The sequence below is a fragment of the Anguilla anguilla genome, chromosome 2, assembly GCF_013347855.1.
Source record: "Anguilla anguilla isolate fAngAng1 chromosome 2, fAngAng1.pri, whole genome shotgun sequence".
Lineage (NCBI taxonomy): Eukaryota > Metazoa > Chordata > Actinopteri > Anguilliformes > Anguillidae > Anguilla > Anguilla anguilla.
The window spans coordinates 33,996,835-34,017,773 of NC_049202.1; the positions used below are offsets into that span (position 1 = coordinate 33,996,835).

General features: G+C 45.0%; 1 protein-coding gene across 2 annotated transcripts; it reads left to right on the top strand.

The window, feature by feature from the left end:
* The first annotated feature begins 11,816 nt into the window (after window positions 1-11,816).
* lrrc3ca (leucine rich repeat containing 3Ca) lies at window positions 11,817-18,992 on the top strand. Of its 2 annotated transcripts, none has more exons than XM_035403223.1 (2): window positions 11,817-12,736; window positions 16,432-18,992. In XM_035403223.1, exons 1-2 carry the CDS (start codon window positions 12,580-12,582, stop codon window positions 17,127-17,129), a joined length of 855 nt encoding a protein of 284 aa, XP_035259114.1. In that variant the 5' UTR covers window positions 11,817-12,579; the 3' UTR covers window positions 17,130-18,992. The 2 variants fall into 2 exon arrangements, with proteins under 2 accessions (XP_035259114.1, XP_035259115.1); XM_035403224.1 differs by having other exon boundaries at window positions 12,599-12,736; window positions 16,255-18,992.
* The last annotated feature ends 1,947 nt before the right edge of the window (window positions 18,993-20,939 follow it).

Genomic DNA, 20,939 nt, shown 5'->3' on the forward strand with positions numbered 1-20,939 from the left:
GTGTGCCTGGCTTCTGTCTGAAAGAACAGCCTTTCAGCTGGGGCTAGTGCTACTCTTACACTTTATTTCATGGGTGCTCCCCCCCAACACATACACACAAACACGCATGCGTGCGCACACCCACAGACGCACACACCTGAACAAACACACACACCCACACACATACACCTACACGCGCACACACACACACATGCACGCACACACATAGACGCATGCACACACACTCACACAACTGCACACACATGCACACATACACATGTATACACACACACACACACACACACACGCACGCACTCGCGTGCGCACATACACAGACACACGCACGCACACACATACACCTACACACAAACACACATACACAAGCACGCGCACACACAGACGCACGCACACGCACTCACACACCTGCACACACACAAACACACACACACACACACATACACAAGCATGCACCCACACGCAGGCACACATACTAAAGTCTGTAAACACGCTGGTCCCCTTTGCAAAAATAGCAAGTTATCTGACGCAGGTCCGGCGTTACACATCAGCAGTGCCGCGAAATGGCCGCTCACGACCGCCTCCCTGGAACACACCTCTTACTTATTGATATCTCCATTTCAGCACTCGGTGTTGTCTGAATAGAGTAGCAGCTGGTAAGATCTGAATTCGAGCAGATCTGGCGATAGCTGTCTCAGGCCTTTCTGGAGCTGCTTGGTATCTGCTGTCAGCATGCAGAGGCACAGAAAACGAAAAGACTCTCAGAGACTGCGGTGAGCCAAAGAGCAGGCCCCCCGGTGAAGCTCCCAGGGTGGCACAGCGAACGTCAGACAGCAAAATGGAGCCACGCTTCACCCGGTGCCAAAAACCACAGATGCGCTTTAGGCAAACTGTGAAGTGAGACCGTTCCCTTTGACTCACCCCCCCCCCCCCCCCCTTTCTTGCGTCCAGCTACAGCGCGGGCTACAACACGCGACTGAGCCAAGGCAACGGAAGCGCTAAGAATGCCTCTAATTAGACTGCCACCATGTTGCGAAGCCCACTCTCTTCACTAGCCAGACGACAGGTTGCTCTGATATGAATATGTAGCGCGTGCGTCAACGAGCAGATTGGTGGCTCGTCCTTTGCTTCCAGCGGAACTTGTTCATTTAAATGCAGACATTGCTCAGGCAACCTAACGTATTTCTCTAGCCTTGGAGTTTGAAATGCTGGAATTTCAATGGATATATATCAATCATATATAACGTAGCACTGGGACATGAAATTAGAAATATTTACCTTTTCATCCAAGCACCAGTAAAGTCCTACAACACAGTGTAATATCCTCACTTTTAATCTTATTTAAATCACATATGGATACCAAGCAAACAGAACATTTCCCAGAAAGAGAGAATAAACCTTGAACATTATTTTTAAGTCACAATATTGCAGGAATGGTCTAAAAACATTGTGTCGTTTTTGTTATTCCAGTTTTGAAAAAGATTTAGAATGTTGAATGGTTTTTCATTATTTTATTGGGAGAGCTAGCCATGTTCAACAAATCTGACATTTCAATACTGGAACATTTGGAAAATGTTATTGAGATATTCTCAATGTTTCACAAGTAACTGATGAGTGAGCTAGCCAGATCATCAATTGCCCAGCCAATTAACCAACACACATGCAGCCCTGTAGCTCTCCCATATTATAAAAATACCCAATCCCAGCAATTAAGTGTGCTGATTTAAATAATACCTTGCTGGCATTGTCATTAAAACCAAACATAGCTAGCTATTCACCACGGAAAGTGCAGTTTACTGGCTGTTAGTATGACTCATCAGTAGCAACTGACCATTGGTTGATTATCAAAGCACATTCAGAGAAGTAGACCTATTTTACAGCAGAATGTCAACCTGGTCAGCCTCACAGTACAAGTTCTGCCAATATTCCCAGTGCTTCACTGACTGTTTGGGGGAACATTCTCTTCAAAATGTTAGCTAACGCACAACCAAATGGGAATCTAACAGGAAAGTTCCCTAAAGCTGTAGCAATACTTTGTTTGTTGGATATGAGCCATTTGTGATAGGTTGCTAAAACATGTTAACACTATGCGTCCTTGACTATACATATTTGTAGCTCCCTAAACACAAAGTATGAAGGGATAATAAGATTATAATTCTTGGTTGTGGTCCTTTTTCATATACTAATCAGTTCTACATCACGAAATCCAGCAGTGAGTCATTCTGCCCTGCAGGATATTACCTATTACCTGTACTGTTTGGGTGCTGGCTCAAGGGGACGCCTTTGACCTTTCAGAGTGCAAGCCTCACCCCAACCACTCTGTTACAGTCTATCAGCAGCCTCTGTAGGTTACGTGGGAAAATCCGGCCGACACAATGGAGAGGGAGGCAGCGTGGACCTTTCCAAAAGGGCAGGAGGAAACAGCGGTCGGGCCTGTCTTCCCCCCTCTTTCCCAGTGCCATTGTTCCCTCCATCATTTCACCTCCACATCGGAGTGCGGTCACGCAGAGCTACTCCGCCCAGCCAGGCTTACGCTACGAAGCCTCCGCTCCACACCTGACCCGGGAAGGAGCCTAGCGGGGCCGCTAATGAGCCGGGCCCGCCAGCCAGCCAGCCAGCCAGCCAGCCGGGGCCAAGTAGCGTGGCAGCTGGCGAATTCAGAATAAGGTGGCAGAGCTTAGCGCTCAAATTTCCACCGGCCCTCTAATGACCTAGGGTGACTGCACTTGGCACCCAGCTGATCGAAAGCGTGCACGTGGACGGCCAGCGGAAGGCTCGCACCGCGTGTAATCTGCGATCGCAAGCGGCCTTTGTGAGAAAACACAGGGTTCAGTGCAGTTAATCAGGAACTTCACCAGTGAAGATTCACAGTCGGTCGCCACAGAGAGACAAAAGGCGGATGTGAATTCGCCAGCACGGTTCAGGGTGCCGCAGAAGAGAAAATGACTCAGGCTCTACTGGCTAAGCAAGCGCAGTGTCGTGCTGCTTTCATTTCAGCCCGGGTAAGAGCACTGGCCTGTTGCGTCAGCTCTGCGTTCAAACCCTACTTTGCCTCTTTCCTTCCACTCGACACGGTTCAGAAGTCATCATCCATCACTAGCCAGTAGCCACTCCAGCTGCCGGTGTCTTCCATGCTGGCAGCATTCTGCCTGTCTCCCAACATCCAGCCATGGCCTCAGCTGCAAAATCTCTGTGAACCACTCTGGTGAAGCACGTGTTGAACTTAAAGGAGTGTGTGCGATATATGATATTACATAGGTTGATATGTCATTTTTTACATGTTTGGCAAGGCATCAAATGACCCAGCCATTTCTCACTTAAAGGTTTGTGACAGTTTTGCGCTAAGGAATAAATTACAGCTGTAAAATTGTATCCGCACGCGAACTTTTCCTCACCAAGCCTTGGTCTTGAATGATAACGCACAGCTAGTAAGCAACTCAATTAAGCCTCAAGGGAATTGAGCTGAACCTCAGTCACCATTTGGGTAATATTGCATGGCCGTTTCTACGTGATTATCGTGCCGCCATTTTAAAGAAATGTTTATAGCCTTGTGCTGTGACGGTCGGGGAGTGAGAGAGAAGTACACTGTCCACACACGGTGCAAAGGTAGGGTCAGGAAACAGATAAGTGAAGTCAGAGGCAATTTCAGGAGCAGCCGGTACGCGCGCACGTACTCGCCGACCGCAGCGCCGCGGGTGAGCCGGGGCTCCGGGCCGCCGACGGTGTGACCCCCGACCGCTCCTGAGGCGGCGCGCTTCCTCCAGTTCCTCTGTTACTTTTGAGCGAGTAAAATTGAAACAGCGGGGAAACAAATAAATAAACTGGAGGAATGTCATCTTCACAAAGACAAGATAGGCTTTGATCTTCTCCAGGGATGAGGGATGAACTGGGGGTGGAGAGGGGGAGGTGGGAGGGGTGAGGTGGTGCTGTGGGGAGTTGGGGGGGGGGAGGGGGACAGGCTCCAAATCTCATCACTGAGGTTGATTTTGATCGACTTCTATGAAAGCAACAAGCTCCCTGGCTGAAGCTTAACATTCTGGTAACGTTGCAGAGGCGTTGCATTTACATTGCGAGAGCACAAGTGTTGACGGAGTCTCTCCGCTGAGTTTCTAGGCACAGTAGCAGATAGCAGGCAGCTGTGTCTCATAGAGGTTGTACTGACCCAGGCTTAAGAGAGAGTTCCTTTTTTCGGTGAGGCATAGTGATGGAAATAGGGTGGGAAGGGTGGTGCTGACCCCTTAATACACTGTGGATCAGAGGAGGATCGCACTGGTGCACTGACCTACCTTGGTGACCTGTGACCTGTCTCGGTGAATTCTAAAATAAACCTTTGCTAGACCCAGAAACACAATCTACCAAGCAAACAATAGGCAGATATATTAGATTGAGTTATTTTACAAATTACCTCAATACAGGATGTGATATAAGCATATATCCACTGAGCCTTACAGTATGATAAAAGGCGTAATGCCTAATGTTTGTGATCGCAATCCAAACCACAGAATTGGTCAACCTGCTCCCAAGTTCACTAATCAGCCCTTCAGAACCTTATCCTTAATTTAAAACAGAGTGTTAGGCTTAGGGGTTAGGGTTAGAGCTAGGAGATATTTCTTGGCACAAACTTGCTCACAGACAAGTGGCCAGCAGAGAGCCTGCAGCTTTAACAGGCTGTCTTTTTAACAAGCCTGTGTAGCTCAATCAGGGACAGCAGCAAAAAAAGGAGTCGGCTCCCGGCATTGTGACACTCACTCTCACACTTTCCGATACATTTTCAACATCGGTTGCTCCGGCGCTCTCCGTCCTTCGAGTACCCCATTACCGTTCTGTTATCGATCGACCGGGCCTCCGCTTCACCGCCCCCCCCAACCCCCCCCTTCTCCCCCCCCCCCCCCCCACCCCCGCTTCAAAAGTCTGAGGGGTGAGACGAGACTGATCGGGATGTCGGGGTGCAATTTCACACTAAGGCAACACTGTGAAATCCCGAAGGGACGTGTTACCACTTTTGGAGCGCGGCTCCTTCTGTTCCTTTACATGAGGATTCTGCGCGACCCTTTGAAATGTTGGAACCTCTGGGAATGCGCGCCAGACAGTACAGTTGAGGACAGTCGCAGATGAAGCAAAAGAAAGGAGAAACATCCTTGGACGGTGAGAACACATCTACCACTTTTCCTTCCTCCATCAGAAGCCTCTCCTTCACACCCCCCTCCCCCCATGTCACGAGGAGAAGCCGTTCGCTGAGAGGGAGCCTCCTGTGGCCACGTGGCCCGTCCTTCTCCACGCTGGCCTCCATAGAGAGAGAGTCATGCGAGGACATGCAGGGATGTGAACTCAAAATACCGAACAGAGCCCTCCGACTCGACACCTGTCATTCCACGCTCAGTCCTCACAGCATTATTTTCTCATTCGGGATTGGTCCGAGCATTTTGACTTCATTGGTGGATAACGAGGGTAGCTGGAAAACCCTTATGTAAGCCAAACAGCTGATATTCGTGACTGACTGAATGGAGGGAGCTGACCTGCAGAACAGCCGACAGCGGATAAAGTGATAAAGTGCTACTAATTAGCTCCGGCGAATCAATGGGAATGCTCTTGTACAAAGCTCGGCAAAAGGCTGTGGAACTGCAGCTACCTCAGTGAACATCCAGCTGCGCAAATGGACTACATGTGAACCCAAAGCGTCATATTTTTCCCTGGAAAATGGTGTCCACTTAGTGAATATCTAATACAGCGGCAATACCGCATGGAGATTTTAAGAAGCCTGCGGCTCACGAGGGTGGAGAGCGTTCTCTCGCTGAACCTAATGGGAAAATAATTGCATTTCCTGCCATTTCGCCTGCTTGCAGAGCTACTCTCTTCGTCCAATCCATATCACATTTCCCAAGAAAGAAACGGACATAGCTACATTATCTCAATCTGCCAAGTAGGAAATATAAAAATAAAAAAAAACATTTACTGGCTCAGTAAAAATAACTTGTATTTTAGATCTCGAAGAGAGTCTCCCACTACAGTTCTGATGGGCCTGTAGACTTTCAAGCTATGCAAAAACTAACAGAAAAAGACGAAATCTAATGAAGTTACGCTGTGGCACAAATGTTTAGACAAACCAACATTTTAAAACCTAAGAACTTTTTTCATTTGTCATCTGAACTGGCTGTAAAACTAAAAAGCAGAAGTTTTTCTTGGCATTTGGAATGCAGCTGGCATCGATTTTGTATGCCCTCATGTAGGAATATCAACATTGTGTTTTGAGCTAGCACGTTAGCTAACTATTGGAAGCGCAACTGTGGATAGCAAACTAGCTAGTTGTAATTAAGCTAAAGTAGCAAAAGTTCTGTATTCCAAATTACAAATAAGTAGGGATTGACTGGTCTGAAAATAACTTACACGGAAGCCTCTAGCCACAGTCTGTTTGGTTGTCTGTACATAATCACTGATGTCAGAATTACCACAGTGAACTAAGGAAACTGCAGTTACTTGCAGTGGGAACAGTACATGTTATTTGCACCTGTCCCTTCTTGCTGTAAAAAGGAAGACCTGTCAGAGTTCCCTGTTGTTCATACATTTGTTCTTTGCCATTGTTTTGGATGAAGCTGTCTAGGCTGACTGGCTTCTGAGGGAACACACCTATTACCACAGATAGCTATGACAATGGTCGATGATTGCTACGATTGATGGACATGGCTAAGCTTTGTTGAAAAACCTTGGGCATTAACCTTTCTGATGTTTGTTAGAAGACCAAGATCCTCAGCTCAAAACTGGCTACAGTCCAACTAAACCTCTGGTCACTCCACAAATAATCCAGATATGAATTTACAACCATCAACCTAAATTAATTGCTACCGGGAGCTAGTTTGTAGTCGATGCTCCAAATAGATAAGTTAGACTGTCCCACCAGCTGCCAAGATGGCCGATGCTTAATCTGTTCCACCACACAAGAATTTGTGGGAAGTGGAGGACAGGGACCCAGTTATACCAAGGCTATGTATATTTACTGTACGTGTGTGTGCGCACCGTGCACACAGTTCAGCAGCTGTGAGGAGGGCCAGCAAGATTGGGTCTGAAATTGATTCAGATCCCTTGAACCCCTCCCCCACTGAGTAATAGACCACAGGGTATCTGTTCTGTGTCATCCTCCATTTATTAGGCATGGCCCTGTCTTCGGCGTAGCCTAGCCTGCCAGAGACTCCTGCGGAGGTCTGGCTTCCTTATTGGCAGCAGGCAGGCGGCCAGCAAGCCAGCGCAACAGTTCAGTAAAACTGACAGACACCGTCCCACTGATTCAACAGCAGCCTGCACATCAAACATGATTATCAGAGCCTCCAACTCCTGGATAATTACATTAAACTGGGAGCGTGTGTCTGAGAGTGCCTGTATATACTTTTGAAAAAACAAAAATGTACCATCGGACTCACTGCATATATATATGCATATATATATATATATATACACTCACCGGCCACTTCATTAAGTACTTGCTAGTACCAGGTGTAGTCTTCTGCTGCTGTAGCCCATTGGCTTCAAGATTCGACGTGTTGTGCGTTCAGAGATGCTCTTCTGCATACCTCGGTTGTAACGAGTGCTTATTTGAGTTACTGTTGCCTTTCTATCAGCTCGAACCAGTCTGGCCATTCTCCTCTGACCTCTGCCATCAACAAGGCATTTTCGCCCAGAGAACTGCCGCTCACTGGATATTTTCTCTTTTTCGGACCATTCACTGTAAACCCTAGAGATGGTTGTGCGTGAAAATCCCAGTAGATCAGCAGTTTCTGAAATACTCAGACCAACCCGTCTGGCACCAACAACCATGCCACGTTCAAAGTCACTTAAATCACCTTTCTTCCCCATTCTGATGCTTGGGTTGAACTTCAGCAGATCGTCTTGATCACGTCTACATGCCTAAACGCATTGAGTAGCTGCCACGTGATTGGCTGATTAGATATTTGCGTTAACGAGCAGTTGAACAGTTGTACCTAATGAAGTGGCTGAGTGTATATATGCTTGGGTCAAAGACATATTTTTTATTGATTTGGTTCTGTAATGCACAATTTTAGATTTGTAATCAAACTATTCAAATGTGGTTAAGGTGAAGATTTTCGGCTTTTATTTAAGGGTATTTTTTCACCCTGTAGAAATGACAGCAATTTTTATACATAGCCCACCTATTTCAGGGTGCCATAATATTTATGTTAAGCAAATTTTATTTTTTATGTTTAGTACTCTGATGCATATCTTTTGCATGCAATGACTGCTTGAAATCAATGACCCATAGACATCACCAGGTGCTGATTTTATTTTCTGGTGATGCTCTGTCAGGCCTGTACTGCAGCCATCTTTAGCTCTTGCTTAATTTGGGGGCTAATTGCCTAAAGTTTTCTCTTCCGCATATGAGACTTATGTTCAGTTGGATTCAGATTGGGTGAATGGCTTGGCTTTGAAAAACTTCTTTGTAGCTTTAGCAGTATGCTTGGGCTCATTGTCTTGCTGTAGAATGAAGCACAGTCCAATGAGTCTGGAGGAATTTGCTTGAACTTAAGCAGATAAGATGCTTCTGTACGCTCTGGAATTCATTCAGCTGCTGCAGCGGTTACATCATCAATGAAGACATGTGAGGCCATACCAGTGGCAGCCATACAGTACGTTTCACAGCCGGGTGGGGTGCTTTGGATCTTGGGCAGTTCCAATTGGCCTCCACGCTTTGTGCTTGCCATCACTCTGATGCAAGTGAATATTGGTCTCATCTGTCCACAAAACCTTGTTCTGGAACTCTTTTAGGTACTTCTTAGCAAACTCTAATTTGGCCATCCGGTTTCTACAGCTAACTAGTGGTTTGCACCTTGCAATATAGCCTCTGTAGTTCTGTTCATTAAGTCTTCTGGGGGCAGTTGTCACTGACTCATCCTGCCTCCCTCCTGTTGGACAGGTGATTGGGGCTTTTTCTTCATTATGGTGAGAATTCTTTGGTCATCAACTGTAGTGGTCTTCCTTGGCTTACCAGGCCCTTTGTGATTACTGAGCTCACCAGTGCTCACTTTCTTATTAATGCTGTTCCAAACAGTTTATTTTGTCAAGTCAAAGGTTTGTCTGATGTCTCTGACATTTGTTTCCTGATTTCTCAGCCTCACAATGGCCTCCATGACTTTCAGTGGCACAACTCTGGTCCTCAAGTTGATAAACATGAATACAAAAGGCAACCATTTCAGCATAGTTCTTGTTATTGATTGTTCCAACAAACGGCAACTTTTGCTCGGAACTGAGGTAGCTAGCTAGTTAACATTCATTAATTATGACCATACTAAGAAGTAATATAAACAAATAACACTGGCCTTATCTGGGAACCAGCTAGTAAATAAATGTAGCCAAAACTTTGTTAATGAGCAGGTGTACCTTAGTGGCCACTCTGTGTGTGTGTGCGTGTGCGTGTGCGCATGTGTGTGTGTGTGTGTGCATGTTTGTGTGTGTTATTGTTATTATTAATAAACATAACAAAATGGTACAAACTCTCTGACTTAATTCAAAGCAGCCACCAACCTGGTTGTCAAATTATGAGCTCTGCAAGACATAATCTCTCCAATACATAATATTCAACAAATATTCAATGTGTTGTTAAACACATGTTTTAAAAATTATTTTTTCAATACATACACAATATGTCAAGTTCACAGAGTGGCATTAAAGCTGAGAAATTATTTTTTAACCTCTAAAACAATCCGTCAGCTTCCCCTTTTGTCCCCCTTTCCCCATCTTTCTTATCGTGTGAAATTAAGCAGACAACCCGCCTGCTCTTTGAATCAGGTGTGAGTTTGTGTACACAAACCAATTTTATCAACGTATCAACCAGGTAGTTCACAACATACTGGATACCAAGCTATTTGTTGTACACTAAATTCATTTAACTTAAAAAAATATCAGCTAGCTAACCATTGGCTCCCAACGAAGAAATTAGCTTCATAACTACCTAGTTGTCTCAAAACCCTCGAGCAAATGTGCAGCAAGTTCCAATCCATTTTTATCACCTACATATAAATACACACATACATACTGTATGTGTTGTGTTGTGTGTGTGCATGTGTGTGTATCATCATTGATTATCATCGTTAACCATTCGCATAGCTACTACTGTATCCTCTACAACTGTTAGCCAGGTATTCACAATAGCACTGTCAGAGGGAGGTTACAGTAAATGGGGGAACCCAAAACAACCTCAATGCCTTTGGTAATGCTAGATGGAACCTGACTGTGTATCCTTGAATATATGCTATCATCAAGGCACTTTCGTAGGACACAAGCCATAGCTCGTGGTTAGGCTTAAGGCAGAGGCCACTGTGCTATAGATCTTTAAAATCATGGGCTGGAAGGAAGAGAAGCCTGGAACATTAGGTCATGTGCACGTGACGGGCTGGCGCACTGAAGGTCATAAAATTGCAGTCCTTTCCACAAACCCGGTAGAGACCGATTAATGGGGCTGGCCACATTGGCCACAATTACACAACTGTCAACGAGGTCATTTTGGCTAAACGGCCTGCTTGAATGCCAAAAGGATGTAGGATCACACCAACATCTGACTGCATTGAGACAATTAAATAGAAATAGCCTTTAGTAAATGGTAAATGGACTGCATTTATATAGCGCTTTTATCCAAAGCGCTTTACAATTGATGCCTCTCGTTCACCAGAGCAGTTAGGAGTTAGGTGTCTTGCTCAAGGACACTTCGACATGGCCAGGGCGGGGTTTGAACCGACAACCCTCCGACTGCCAGACAATCGGTCTTACCTCCTGAGCTATGTCGCCCCCCTTTACTTTTTCAGTGTCTAATGCTAATATCCAGGTTAATTTTACCTGTTATGTTCTTGATACATAACAAAACATAGTAACATAACATAACATAATAACGTGAACAGGCCATTCAGCCCAACAATGCCTTTTTTCGCCATTTTCCAAACTAAGGTCTACCTAGTGCTCTGATTACCTACTGGCCTGATAGTATATAAAACTGTATCAAGCCTGGTCTTGAAGACCCCCAGAGTTTCTGCCTCTCCTACATGACCTGGCAGGCTATTCCATTCATTGACTATTATCTGCATGGTAAAAAAAAAAAAAAGCTTCTGCTCATTTCCATCTATGTCCCCTCATTCTACTTACAGAACTCAACCCAAGGAATCTCTTGTAGTTCATTTTAACACAAGTTACAAAACATCCGTTCATACAATATCTATATTATTAAAATATGTGTTTTGGTGCTACTGATGTATTCACTTTGCAATGTACAACTAGCCTATATTAATGTGCAGCCCAGAGAGAACACTAATGTCAATTCAGAATATAAATTCACAAAACACAGTTTGAACTTCACATATATTCTGTTTCGTCACGGAAGTCTGGTGTGCACTGGGATTAATCTCACTCAGAAGAATTAGAAAAGCTTTCATGTTTCAAGTCATGGCCACCTTCATTAAAGAAAGCAGAGCCACACAGTTTGGATGTTGTCAGCACTGACTCAATAATTCTCCGTCAGAATGAGGGATAATTGAGTTTAAAGCAAAACACTATCTTTAATCATGCACTGCATTACAAAAATCTATAAGAGATCGTGAAATCCTTAGGGCACACATAAAAATGGTCAGTGGTAACTGCCTACATTCGTTTATATTAGTCGAATATGTTTTAAATGTACTCTATCAGAGTAAAATGCACTGTGAACTGACTTATCACAGAACATTTTACTACGTAGCTATGCCAATAATTATTACTCTACTGGCAACGTGTGGCACGGCTGCAGAATTTTCTCCAAATAGTTGAATTTGGTTTGTTAAAAATATAGGAACGTGTTTCCATTTGAGTCTCCCACCTTAGGCTACGTAACCTAACGGAACAGAAATAACAGGTCTTGCGCATTTTTTTACAGGATGTTTGTCATAACTGAAAGGACTGTGCGCTGTGTTTGTATTCCGTTCCTGGCTATTTCCGACTGCTCCCGGTGTGTTGCCTAGTTTGCCGGTTGCGTGGAAACTAGAAGCACTGCTGAGCGGCGATGGGTGCATTTCCAACCCCACTGTAGCCTATTGCATTCGCGAAGCTTTTGGAGAAGTGAGCGGAATGCGTAGTGCGACGGGGAAAGACTGTGAAAATACCAATTTCTGCTTCCCCCGATTCCTCGGAACAGTTTCAAGAAGGTAAAATAATAAGGATTGGTCGTTTCACAAGCGACTCTATACCAACACAGAAAGGAATGGAAAGCAAGAACATATAGGCGAGAAATTGAACCTGAGCAGAGAGGCTGGGAAGACGCACGAAGCAAGGATGAACTTTCTTTTGTTAAATCGGGTCAACTTCTTTTTACTGTCAGACTTCATCTTTTTCCGCATTACGATGTTCTCTCTGAATATATTCACTTAACTTACCTGATAATAACGTATGTAAAGGAGCGAAAACTCTTTTTGACAGCAGCATCCTGCTACGAAGTGATCCGTCGGTTGCCACCAACCCAACCCAAAGCGCACGCTGCGCTATCTGTTGGGAGCTGGGAATGGGAGCGGTGTTTAGCCTGTAATGTGCCATAGTTGAACGACAAACTTAGTATGAATATGGATGCTGTGCTTATGTTCTCTTGAGAAAATTTATACCAGGAAGGCTATTCCTATTTGCAAGTGGTTTTGCTGGAAGAAAAAAGGACCCCTGGCCGTGAGAGCCTGTTGCTCTGGTCAGAAATTCTGGAAAGATAAGCTGCAAGCTATCATTGCTACCGGTAAGGAGAAACACAAACCTCAGTGTATTTAAGAAAATGTATGCCATAAAATGTTTTCGTTAATATTGCAGATTTTAAAAAAATCTATGTATAGCCTCGATACTACCAGTGACATAGGGTATAGCTATAGCACTAAATTGTGACAGCTGCCTTAATTATTACAATAATCACAATAATTGTCACTATTCCGAGGTGATATTCTCATAATTAAACCTGCATGGATGAATATTAATAATTTGCAAAGTGAATAGTGATTAAAATTGATTGTGAATTTCAATGAAGAACACGGATCGAAGAAGCTCATGTTAATTTATGATCTGCTGCCCCATCACTGTCTTTAAATCGAATCGCTCAACCAAATGAAAACAGTAAATTAAACATATTTTACTGTCCTTTGAGGTGAAGGGACCAAGGTCAGCGGTTATTTGGCGGAATATGCGTGCATTAGATTACGTCGGAATGATTGACTGATGTACACTTCTAATCAGTCGGTGAGGAATTAGTTGTTGATCTTAAAGAGGGAGCCCTCGGTAAACGAGAAGCTGTCAAGCTATCAATCTTTGGGAGTCGTTTCTGTGAGCACAGGCCTATGCCCGCTAAATTACGAACTACAGCAATAGGCAGCAGGGACAAACTTTTAGTTAAAAATAAAACAGAACAAGGTACATTCAAATTGACATTTGGTTTTGTGTTGTGTAATGATAGGAATAATTGGGGACAATAGGTTTCACAATCTCATAGCCAGAATTACCTTTCAACATAAGTGCATTTTAATGAGGGTTACCGCTGTAATTTAAGTGGTGCGTGCGACAGAATGGGAGGCTGTACTGAATCCCCTTCATCCAAACCATAATGCAGCAGCACAAGTCACACTGGACAGGGGATCAATACCGTGGATTCTGCAGGGCACTAAAGGCTAAAGATTAAGTTAAGACTAAACCGTTGCCTGGGGAAAAGGCCTCAGCAACGCCGGAGACATTGAATCCCCACCATCCCCATTTATGCATTACATTGACACTGCAATGGTACGGTCATTATTCGTCATTTAGTTTTTACTTTTCTTGAATAAACATAAAAACGGGCATAAATTGCCATGTTATAGCTTGTGTTTTATATGCGGCCATAATGTTTATTTGATTGAGTTATATAATCATGTTCCAAGTGGACCAGTTCCACATTAATAAATACATTCATTAAAAGCTGGAGCTGACAGAGGTTGTTAGGGCAACAGAAATATAGACTAAAAAGTAGCATCATTAGAAAGCACTAGAGAAGCCCTTGGTTGTGGGTGGATAATGGCCTTGGAGCAAACAGACAAAATGACCCTAGATCAACAGCCTCTCAGTATCGCTCCTCCTTGATGCTTTCCTGTTTTCTCATCTTTGCGATTACCTTTCCCCTCTCCTCCTCCAGACTCCTTCCACTTCCCCTCATTACCCATGTTACACCGTCCTCCTTTTTCCAGTGAGTTTCTCCCTCTCTGTCTCACTGCCCTCCATCTTTGTGATCCCCTTTGCTGACCTCTTTCCATCTCAATGTTGTCTCATTTTCTTGTACCACATGAAAATAAACAGCCACTTTCTTTGCCTTTTTCATCGGATCGTCCCTTCTCTCTGTCACTTCCTGTGTTCGCCTTTCGTTTCCCTTCCCTGCACACACTCCGCTTCCTTCTGCCTCACTCTCTGTCAGTGAAATGTTAGGGCAGGGGGCTCATGCGTTAGAGAAGAGAGCCACCATGTTACTACCCATTGAGCAAGCAACAACTAGCTATGTCCTACGGAAGAGCAGGCGAAATGGGTTTGTCGTTCTTGGCCCTCCTGTCAACGTCCGGTGGACATCCACATTAGATGGTGTGTGTGTGTCGACCTTGACCAAGACCACAAAAATACTGTAAAACGATGTCTTCTAACTCACCCTAAATTACAAAAAAGAGTGAGGCATAGGGGCATACGGAGGCAACGCTTGGGAGCAATATTTTATGAACTTTCATTCTGGCTACTCGGGAGATGTCCCACAGACAACACGGCAACATTCCACATACTGTACGTCGAAAGGACGTGATTTTGCTCAGGGGGCACTTATTAACATGTACAGTTGCTCAGTATCCATGAATCCCTTCTTATCCCATCCAACATCCCGGTCCCCTTCCCCCAGTAAGTTGAAATAATGAAAATAATAGGCTTTTTTTTGGGTTGTAATGAAAAATTCCAGATAAATATCTCAGCTCATCTCCACGTGTACTGCAGGGCCCACTGATATTGTCGTCACAAAGTCTGCTCTGAGCATTCGTTTTGAACCCATTCTCTCTTATTAGGGGCCTTTGTTCCCTGGCTTGTCTTCAAATTTTGAATCACAATGAGTCTTATTAGAAACCTTTCATGGAAGACTCCCACCATTATGTGATACTAAAAGGTACTTAGAGATCGATTTCGTTTTTAATCTTGGTAAGTGGATATCACCTGGTCTGGAGCCATTTTTCAAAACTGAAAAAGTTAGTTTTAGCCGTGTGCTTTTTCACAAATGTGAGGCAACGGAGACTCTGTGGAATGGAGCTGAATCAAAGGACGCCAAATGAAACATCTTTGTTTCGCTGAAAGATTTTCAGTTTTGTTTTGTACATTGTCATCGTATTGGAATAAGCCAATCAACATTAGCTCTGCATTACCTTGAGAAGTTTTCTTAAGGGGATTAGTAACAGGATAACTGGTTGTTGTGTGCTGCTCAGATATTAATGAACTGTGTTCAGATGGGAAGGCATCTATTTTTAGAGGCTTACATGCAAAATAAAAAGTGTAAATTACAGTGAACCCAAACAAGTTGTTGCTGAGTGTTAATTGCACTCCGGACAAAACGACCTGGTTTCTGAGTGAGTGGTTTACAGATTCTTCACCATTGTGGTTGGATTAAATGTCCAAATGCAAACATTATTCCCTAGACTCCACACTCAACAGAGTTCCTTAAGCAAGGTGAAAGCCTAAAAGGTAACAAAAATGACTTGCAGCCTAGAGGATGAAGGGTAAGGAGAAAGGCGATAAAAATATGTCCAAGGTTATGAGACAGGCAGTATTCTCTCTGTTGTAGTGTTTGTGACCGAACATATTGTGCGGGTCGCCTGTCATGCTGAATCGAACCATGGTTAGTTAATTCTAAGAAGCACAGAGCTGAAAAAGGGGAGCACTGCGAAGATGTCAGTTGTAATGTATGAAGGGAGAATGTCTGGCTGTTATTGCCTATTTGGTTACATGTCCTTTATCCCTACTGTACAGCTGTGCAAATCCAGCATCGACTGCAGGCTTTGCTGTAACAAGACAGATAGATCCCCTCTGCCTCTTCAGAGCAATTAGACCAGCTAGTCTCCATCTGTGCACAAAATAACACGCTCTGGCTCTTGGGTGCTTTTGCTATCAGTCACAGGGATGAGGAAGAATTGCAGCTATTTCTAGGATGTAATTTGCACCATGCCAATAAGTGAGTTGTTCTCCCTCTCTCCCCCAACCCCCCATTCTCCATTTCTCTAGGCTGACCAGCTGAAGGGGAATTTATCCTGTGTTCTGTGGTTGGGGGCTCAGTCCTCCCAGGAGTATGCCTGCATCCCACAATGCCAATGCTGGCAGACTGGTTACTGCGCCACTCGGTGGTCATGTGTCTGCTACTGCACAGCCTGGTGCTGATGACCTTCTGTTTCCACCACGCAGCCACCAGCTGCTCCAAGAGCTGCTACTGCTCGCAGAGCGAGGCCGGGGGCAAGACCGTGCGCTGCAGCAACCTGCGGCTGACGGAGATCCCCCAGGACATCCCTAACGACACCCGCCGCCTCTACTTGGACTTCAACCTCCTGACCGCAGTCCCCGCCAACGCCTTCCTGCAGCTGCGCCAGCTCAGGGAGCTGGACCTCTCGCACAACGAGCTGGCGCAGCTGGAGCCGGAGGCCTTCAAGGGTCTGGCCGGCTCCCTGCAGTTCCTGGACCTCTCCTCCAACAAACTCATGACCCTCAACCCGGACGCGTTCATGGGCGTTCGCGCGCGGGCCAACCTCACCCACAACCCCTGGCACTGCGACTGCAACCTGCAGAACGTGATGCCCCGCATGAGCCTGGAGACCGCCTCGCTGGCCGGCATCGTGTGCCAGACGGCCGACCCCGAGGACGCCGGAGCCCAGGGCACCCCCTTCCTGCTGACCAAGGACCTGGACCTGTGCGCGGTGCTGAAGAAGACCACCGACGTGGCCATGCTGGTGACCATGTTCGGCTGGTTCACCATGGTCATCTCCTACCTGGTCTACTACGTGCGGCACAACCAGGAGGACGCCCGCCGCCACCTGGAGTACCTCAAGTCCCTGCCCAGCAAGCAGGGGAAGTCAGAGGAGTCTTCCACCATAAGCACTGTAGTGTGAGGCCAAGGGACCTTGGAGGAGGCCCAAGGTTAGGGCACCTGGTGGTTTAGGCTGCCACCGGGGTTCTAGGCCTGGACTCAACCGCAGCAGCTAGGGACAGCTTTCGCCAAATGTCATTTTTCTCCTGTGCAATTTGGGAGATATGGTTGCTGGAGGACTTGCTTTGACAGAGTCTTGGGCTGTCTAATTCAGATTAATAATTCATTCCTAAGTAATCTACCAATTGCCTGTGTTAGCCGAGTGAGTTGCCTGCTGCATGCGTTTGCGGAACGAAAGTCAAGTCCTTGAAAATCTTAACCAAAGGCATTTTCTTTTAAAACAAAATGTGCCCTCTGTTAAAGAAACTGTTGGAAGACAGTTGCAGTTTCCTTAGTCACATCAAACAGCAATAAGATGTCATCCACAGGAGAAAAGAAGGCTGATGTAATTGCGTTGGTAGTGTCAGTAATCCCCTTTGTCTAAACATGTTTTCACAAAACATGTCCGAGCAGTATTTTAAGAAAATGAGTTGTTACGACACTAACATGTTCTACAGCTTGTCTTTGCAATTGTTTTTTTGGGCTCATTTAAATGTTTTGTTTTTGCCACTTTTAATGTAAGCATTCCCAATACATTTTCCTAAAAAAAAAAATCTGTTCTGTATTTGTAAATTGTTTGAACTGGCCATACAGTTAAAGTAAGTGGACTATTGTTTTGAGGAAGCCAAAGTGTGTCGAAGGCAGTGCGCACTCTACGTGTGGATCAGAACATTTTGACCTGCCTGAATAGAAATTATATGACTAGACTAGATAATAAATGAATAGAAATAGAAAATATGCCTGGCTTCAGAAAATACGCAGAGAATAGAGCGTCTAGTGATTTCCTAAATAACACCTCCCCTCACATATTTCAAATATTTGAATTGAAAATTCCTGTTCCTTAATAACATTTCCAACATCAGTGTCCTCAGGCGTGTGCCACAGAACATGCTAAGAACACGTTAAAAGCCGTATATATCAAAGCACCCCACTGAAACCAAATATTTTTGGGTGCTCTGACAGGCATTTTGTTTTTTGCAAAACCATACATCAGCTTTAGAGCTTTAGGCACAGGTTGTAGTGAATATAGCTTTTGAGTAGGCATAGCTTTCCCTCTCTGTGGGTCTTGTTTCCCAGGCGTAACTGAGATAAATTCTCGCTTGTGTCTCAGATATGCTTGCGCAGAGCTGTTTGGGATATTAGACCATGCCAGTGGGTTTTTACTGCCGGCTCTGTTTGTGACACCAGACTGCTATTAAATATATAATGCTCTCACCCATTCCTGTGGACAGAAAACCCTTTCAGCACAGTCTTGGGCCAGATTTGTTCTAAGTGCTTGAGCTAGAACGAGACTTCTGAACAGGAAACCACTCCCAGCTCAATTAGGCCTGTTTTTCTCACTGTGCCCACAGAATGTGCTTAGAACGAGTATGACCTACTCAGTTAAACTAAGAAAGTCAACACAGATAAGGATCAGCAAGACCTTGGCACAGGATACTGAAGTTAAGGGTCATTCCTCTTTGCCATTGGTATCATTTCACCCTTGTAACTTGAGAGTCCACTGGGAGCTCAAGCCCAGAAACCAGTGTTGCATCATTATTGATCTGTTCGTCATATAGACTTATACATGTGTAAGAAAAAATTTACTGGGTGAACCTTTGCACTGATACACGCACTCACATAATTAGTCACAGGGTGAAATATGGCAGCATTGCGTGATGTAGTACTGTGATGTCCCAGTAATTTCAAGTGAGGGTTTGCACCTGACAGATGAGGTCCCTCGACAGTTGTCTGGGAGCAGCCCTTTGCTCCACTGTGACACCGAAACCAGAAACACGCTCTGGGATTACCTGTTTGCAGATGCTATGTTTTTTTTTTTTGTTTTTTGTTTTTTTTTCCCCCCCTCTCTTAGAAAGCCTCTGTCCCCACGGCCCTGCTCAGAGGCCACCTGTGAGTTGAGCCGTCTGGTGAGGGTGTTCCCAGAGGACACCAAACTCCAACGGACAAAAAGCGTGCATGTTCATCTACCGCGCTAAAAATAAACCGTGCTGTTGAAAATGACTTGCCCCAGGGAAGAGGAAACTCCATTTTCATTAGTGCTCCCCCAACCTGTTTTCATGCGGCGGAGCCTGCGGCCTCCTTCGGCTCGTGATGCTCCGCGCTCGCAGCGCGTGTAAGTAATATTGTCTCTGAAATACGACTCAGGTCCTCTAGCGCCCTGTCAAGCTCGCCGAGTGCCGCTCGCCCTTGATCAGGTAACAGCTGGCCTTACAGGGTGACAGCGCAAAGGAGTAGCTGTCAGCTCCACCGGATGTCTCTCGGCGTGACCAGCTCTCTCGCAACGCGCGCAGCTGAGGTCCAGATTGTGGAAAGATCGACTGAAAATTTATGCAAAGGCGATACAGTGCGAATCCAAACCTACACACATTAAAACTAAATATTAATTTTCATTACCGAAGCAGCACTGAAGCAGGAAATGAATTGGCAGGCCCCGGCCCTTCAGGATGCATCCTATTGGCATTTCAACAAAGATAATGTGATGAAAGTAGGCTGTGTGTGTGTGCCTGTGTGATGTTCGACATTATTAATGAATTCCTTATGATGTATTTCTGTGGAGAGAATCTAAGCATTTAAACACCTTTGGTTTCAGGCCAAGAGAGGAACAGGCAGCCATGTAGGGAGGGAAGGATAATCCCTGGGTTCTATTTCTTTATCACTGATATTGACTATTTCCATCGGGCTCCAGTTGATAAAACTGGCACTTCTTTACAGAAACATCCCAAGGTGCCCTTTAAATAGAGTATGAACTGCATTTGACAGAATTCTGACTCCTTTTTTCGCCAGTGAGCCACACAGGAACATCTGTGCTCAATGTGACAACCTGCCGGCAAAATTTAGGACTTCTAGCCCATTCTTCAAGCTATGAGTGCACATGGTTTAAGGCCTCTGTTGTCGCCACCGCCATTTTCTCTCGGATTCCCGATAGTGACTCTTCCCCTTCTTTCTCACTTGTATTCGTTTTAAGAGGTCACCAAGACAAAGTCTGTCACTTCTATGCCTTCCACACCAAATAAATGCTAAATAATTGCAGTTTCCTGCTATACAGAAAAGATTCAAGGTTTTTGTGAACTACAGTACAAGCTCTCAGTCTGATTTATGCATGGCAGTATAATTAATTTCTGGTTTAGTCATTTCTTTGTATAAATGGTGTCACAGTTCTGAAACCATCTCCTTTATAAATGGCTGCAACAAAATAAAAAAATTGCACATTTCAATAGTAACATAGACTGGAGTTTAGGTCCTCCACAGACTAAATCTACAAAGCAGAAAGGGGCCAGAACCAATTGTTTAAAAAAAAAAAAAAACATTAAGGTATTCTTTAAGGTAATTGAGGTAATCACCAGCAATTTCACGTAACAACCATCTGTGACAAGTAGGAAGTTCCACAATGCTAAAATATAGATGGTAACCCCCCCCTCCCCTCTCGCTGACATTTCCTGCCACATGCAGGGGTTTCACTGGTAAGGCAACCCCAGTTTCGCCTTCCGCTTACCTGCAGTTAATTCAAATTTCAGGCCGACTCGCCTTGCAGTCGTGGCTGGAGCAGGAACTGCCCCGCCTCCCAGACACGTTACACTGGGGTGAGCATTACCACTGCTGAGTAATGGGACACAAAGGGGTGGATAGGGTGACGCATCCAATCAAGCAGAACGCAGCCCCACACCAGATTGAGTTGCAGATTAAAATGTCCCCTGGTACATCACCTTGGAGAATTGGGGCCTTTAAAGGGAAA

What these genes read in the sequence shown, in the direction of transcription:
- lrrc3ca (XM_035403223.1), top strand. Translation starts at nt 12,580, where the DNA reads ATGCTGTGCTTATGTTCTCTTGAGAAAATTTATACCAGGAAGGCTATT. An exon ending in GCAAGCTATCATTGCTACCG is followed by an intron (nt 12,737 to 16,431) that starts GTAAGGAGAAAC and finishes TCCACCACGCAG; the next exon opens with CCACCAGCTGCTCCAAGAGC.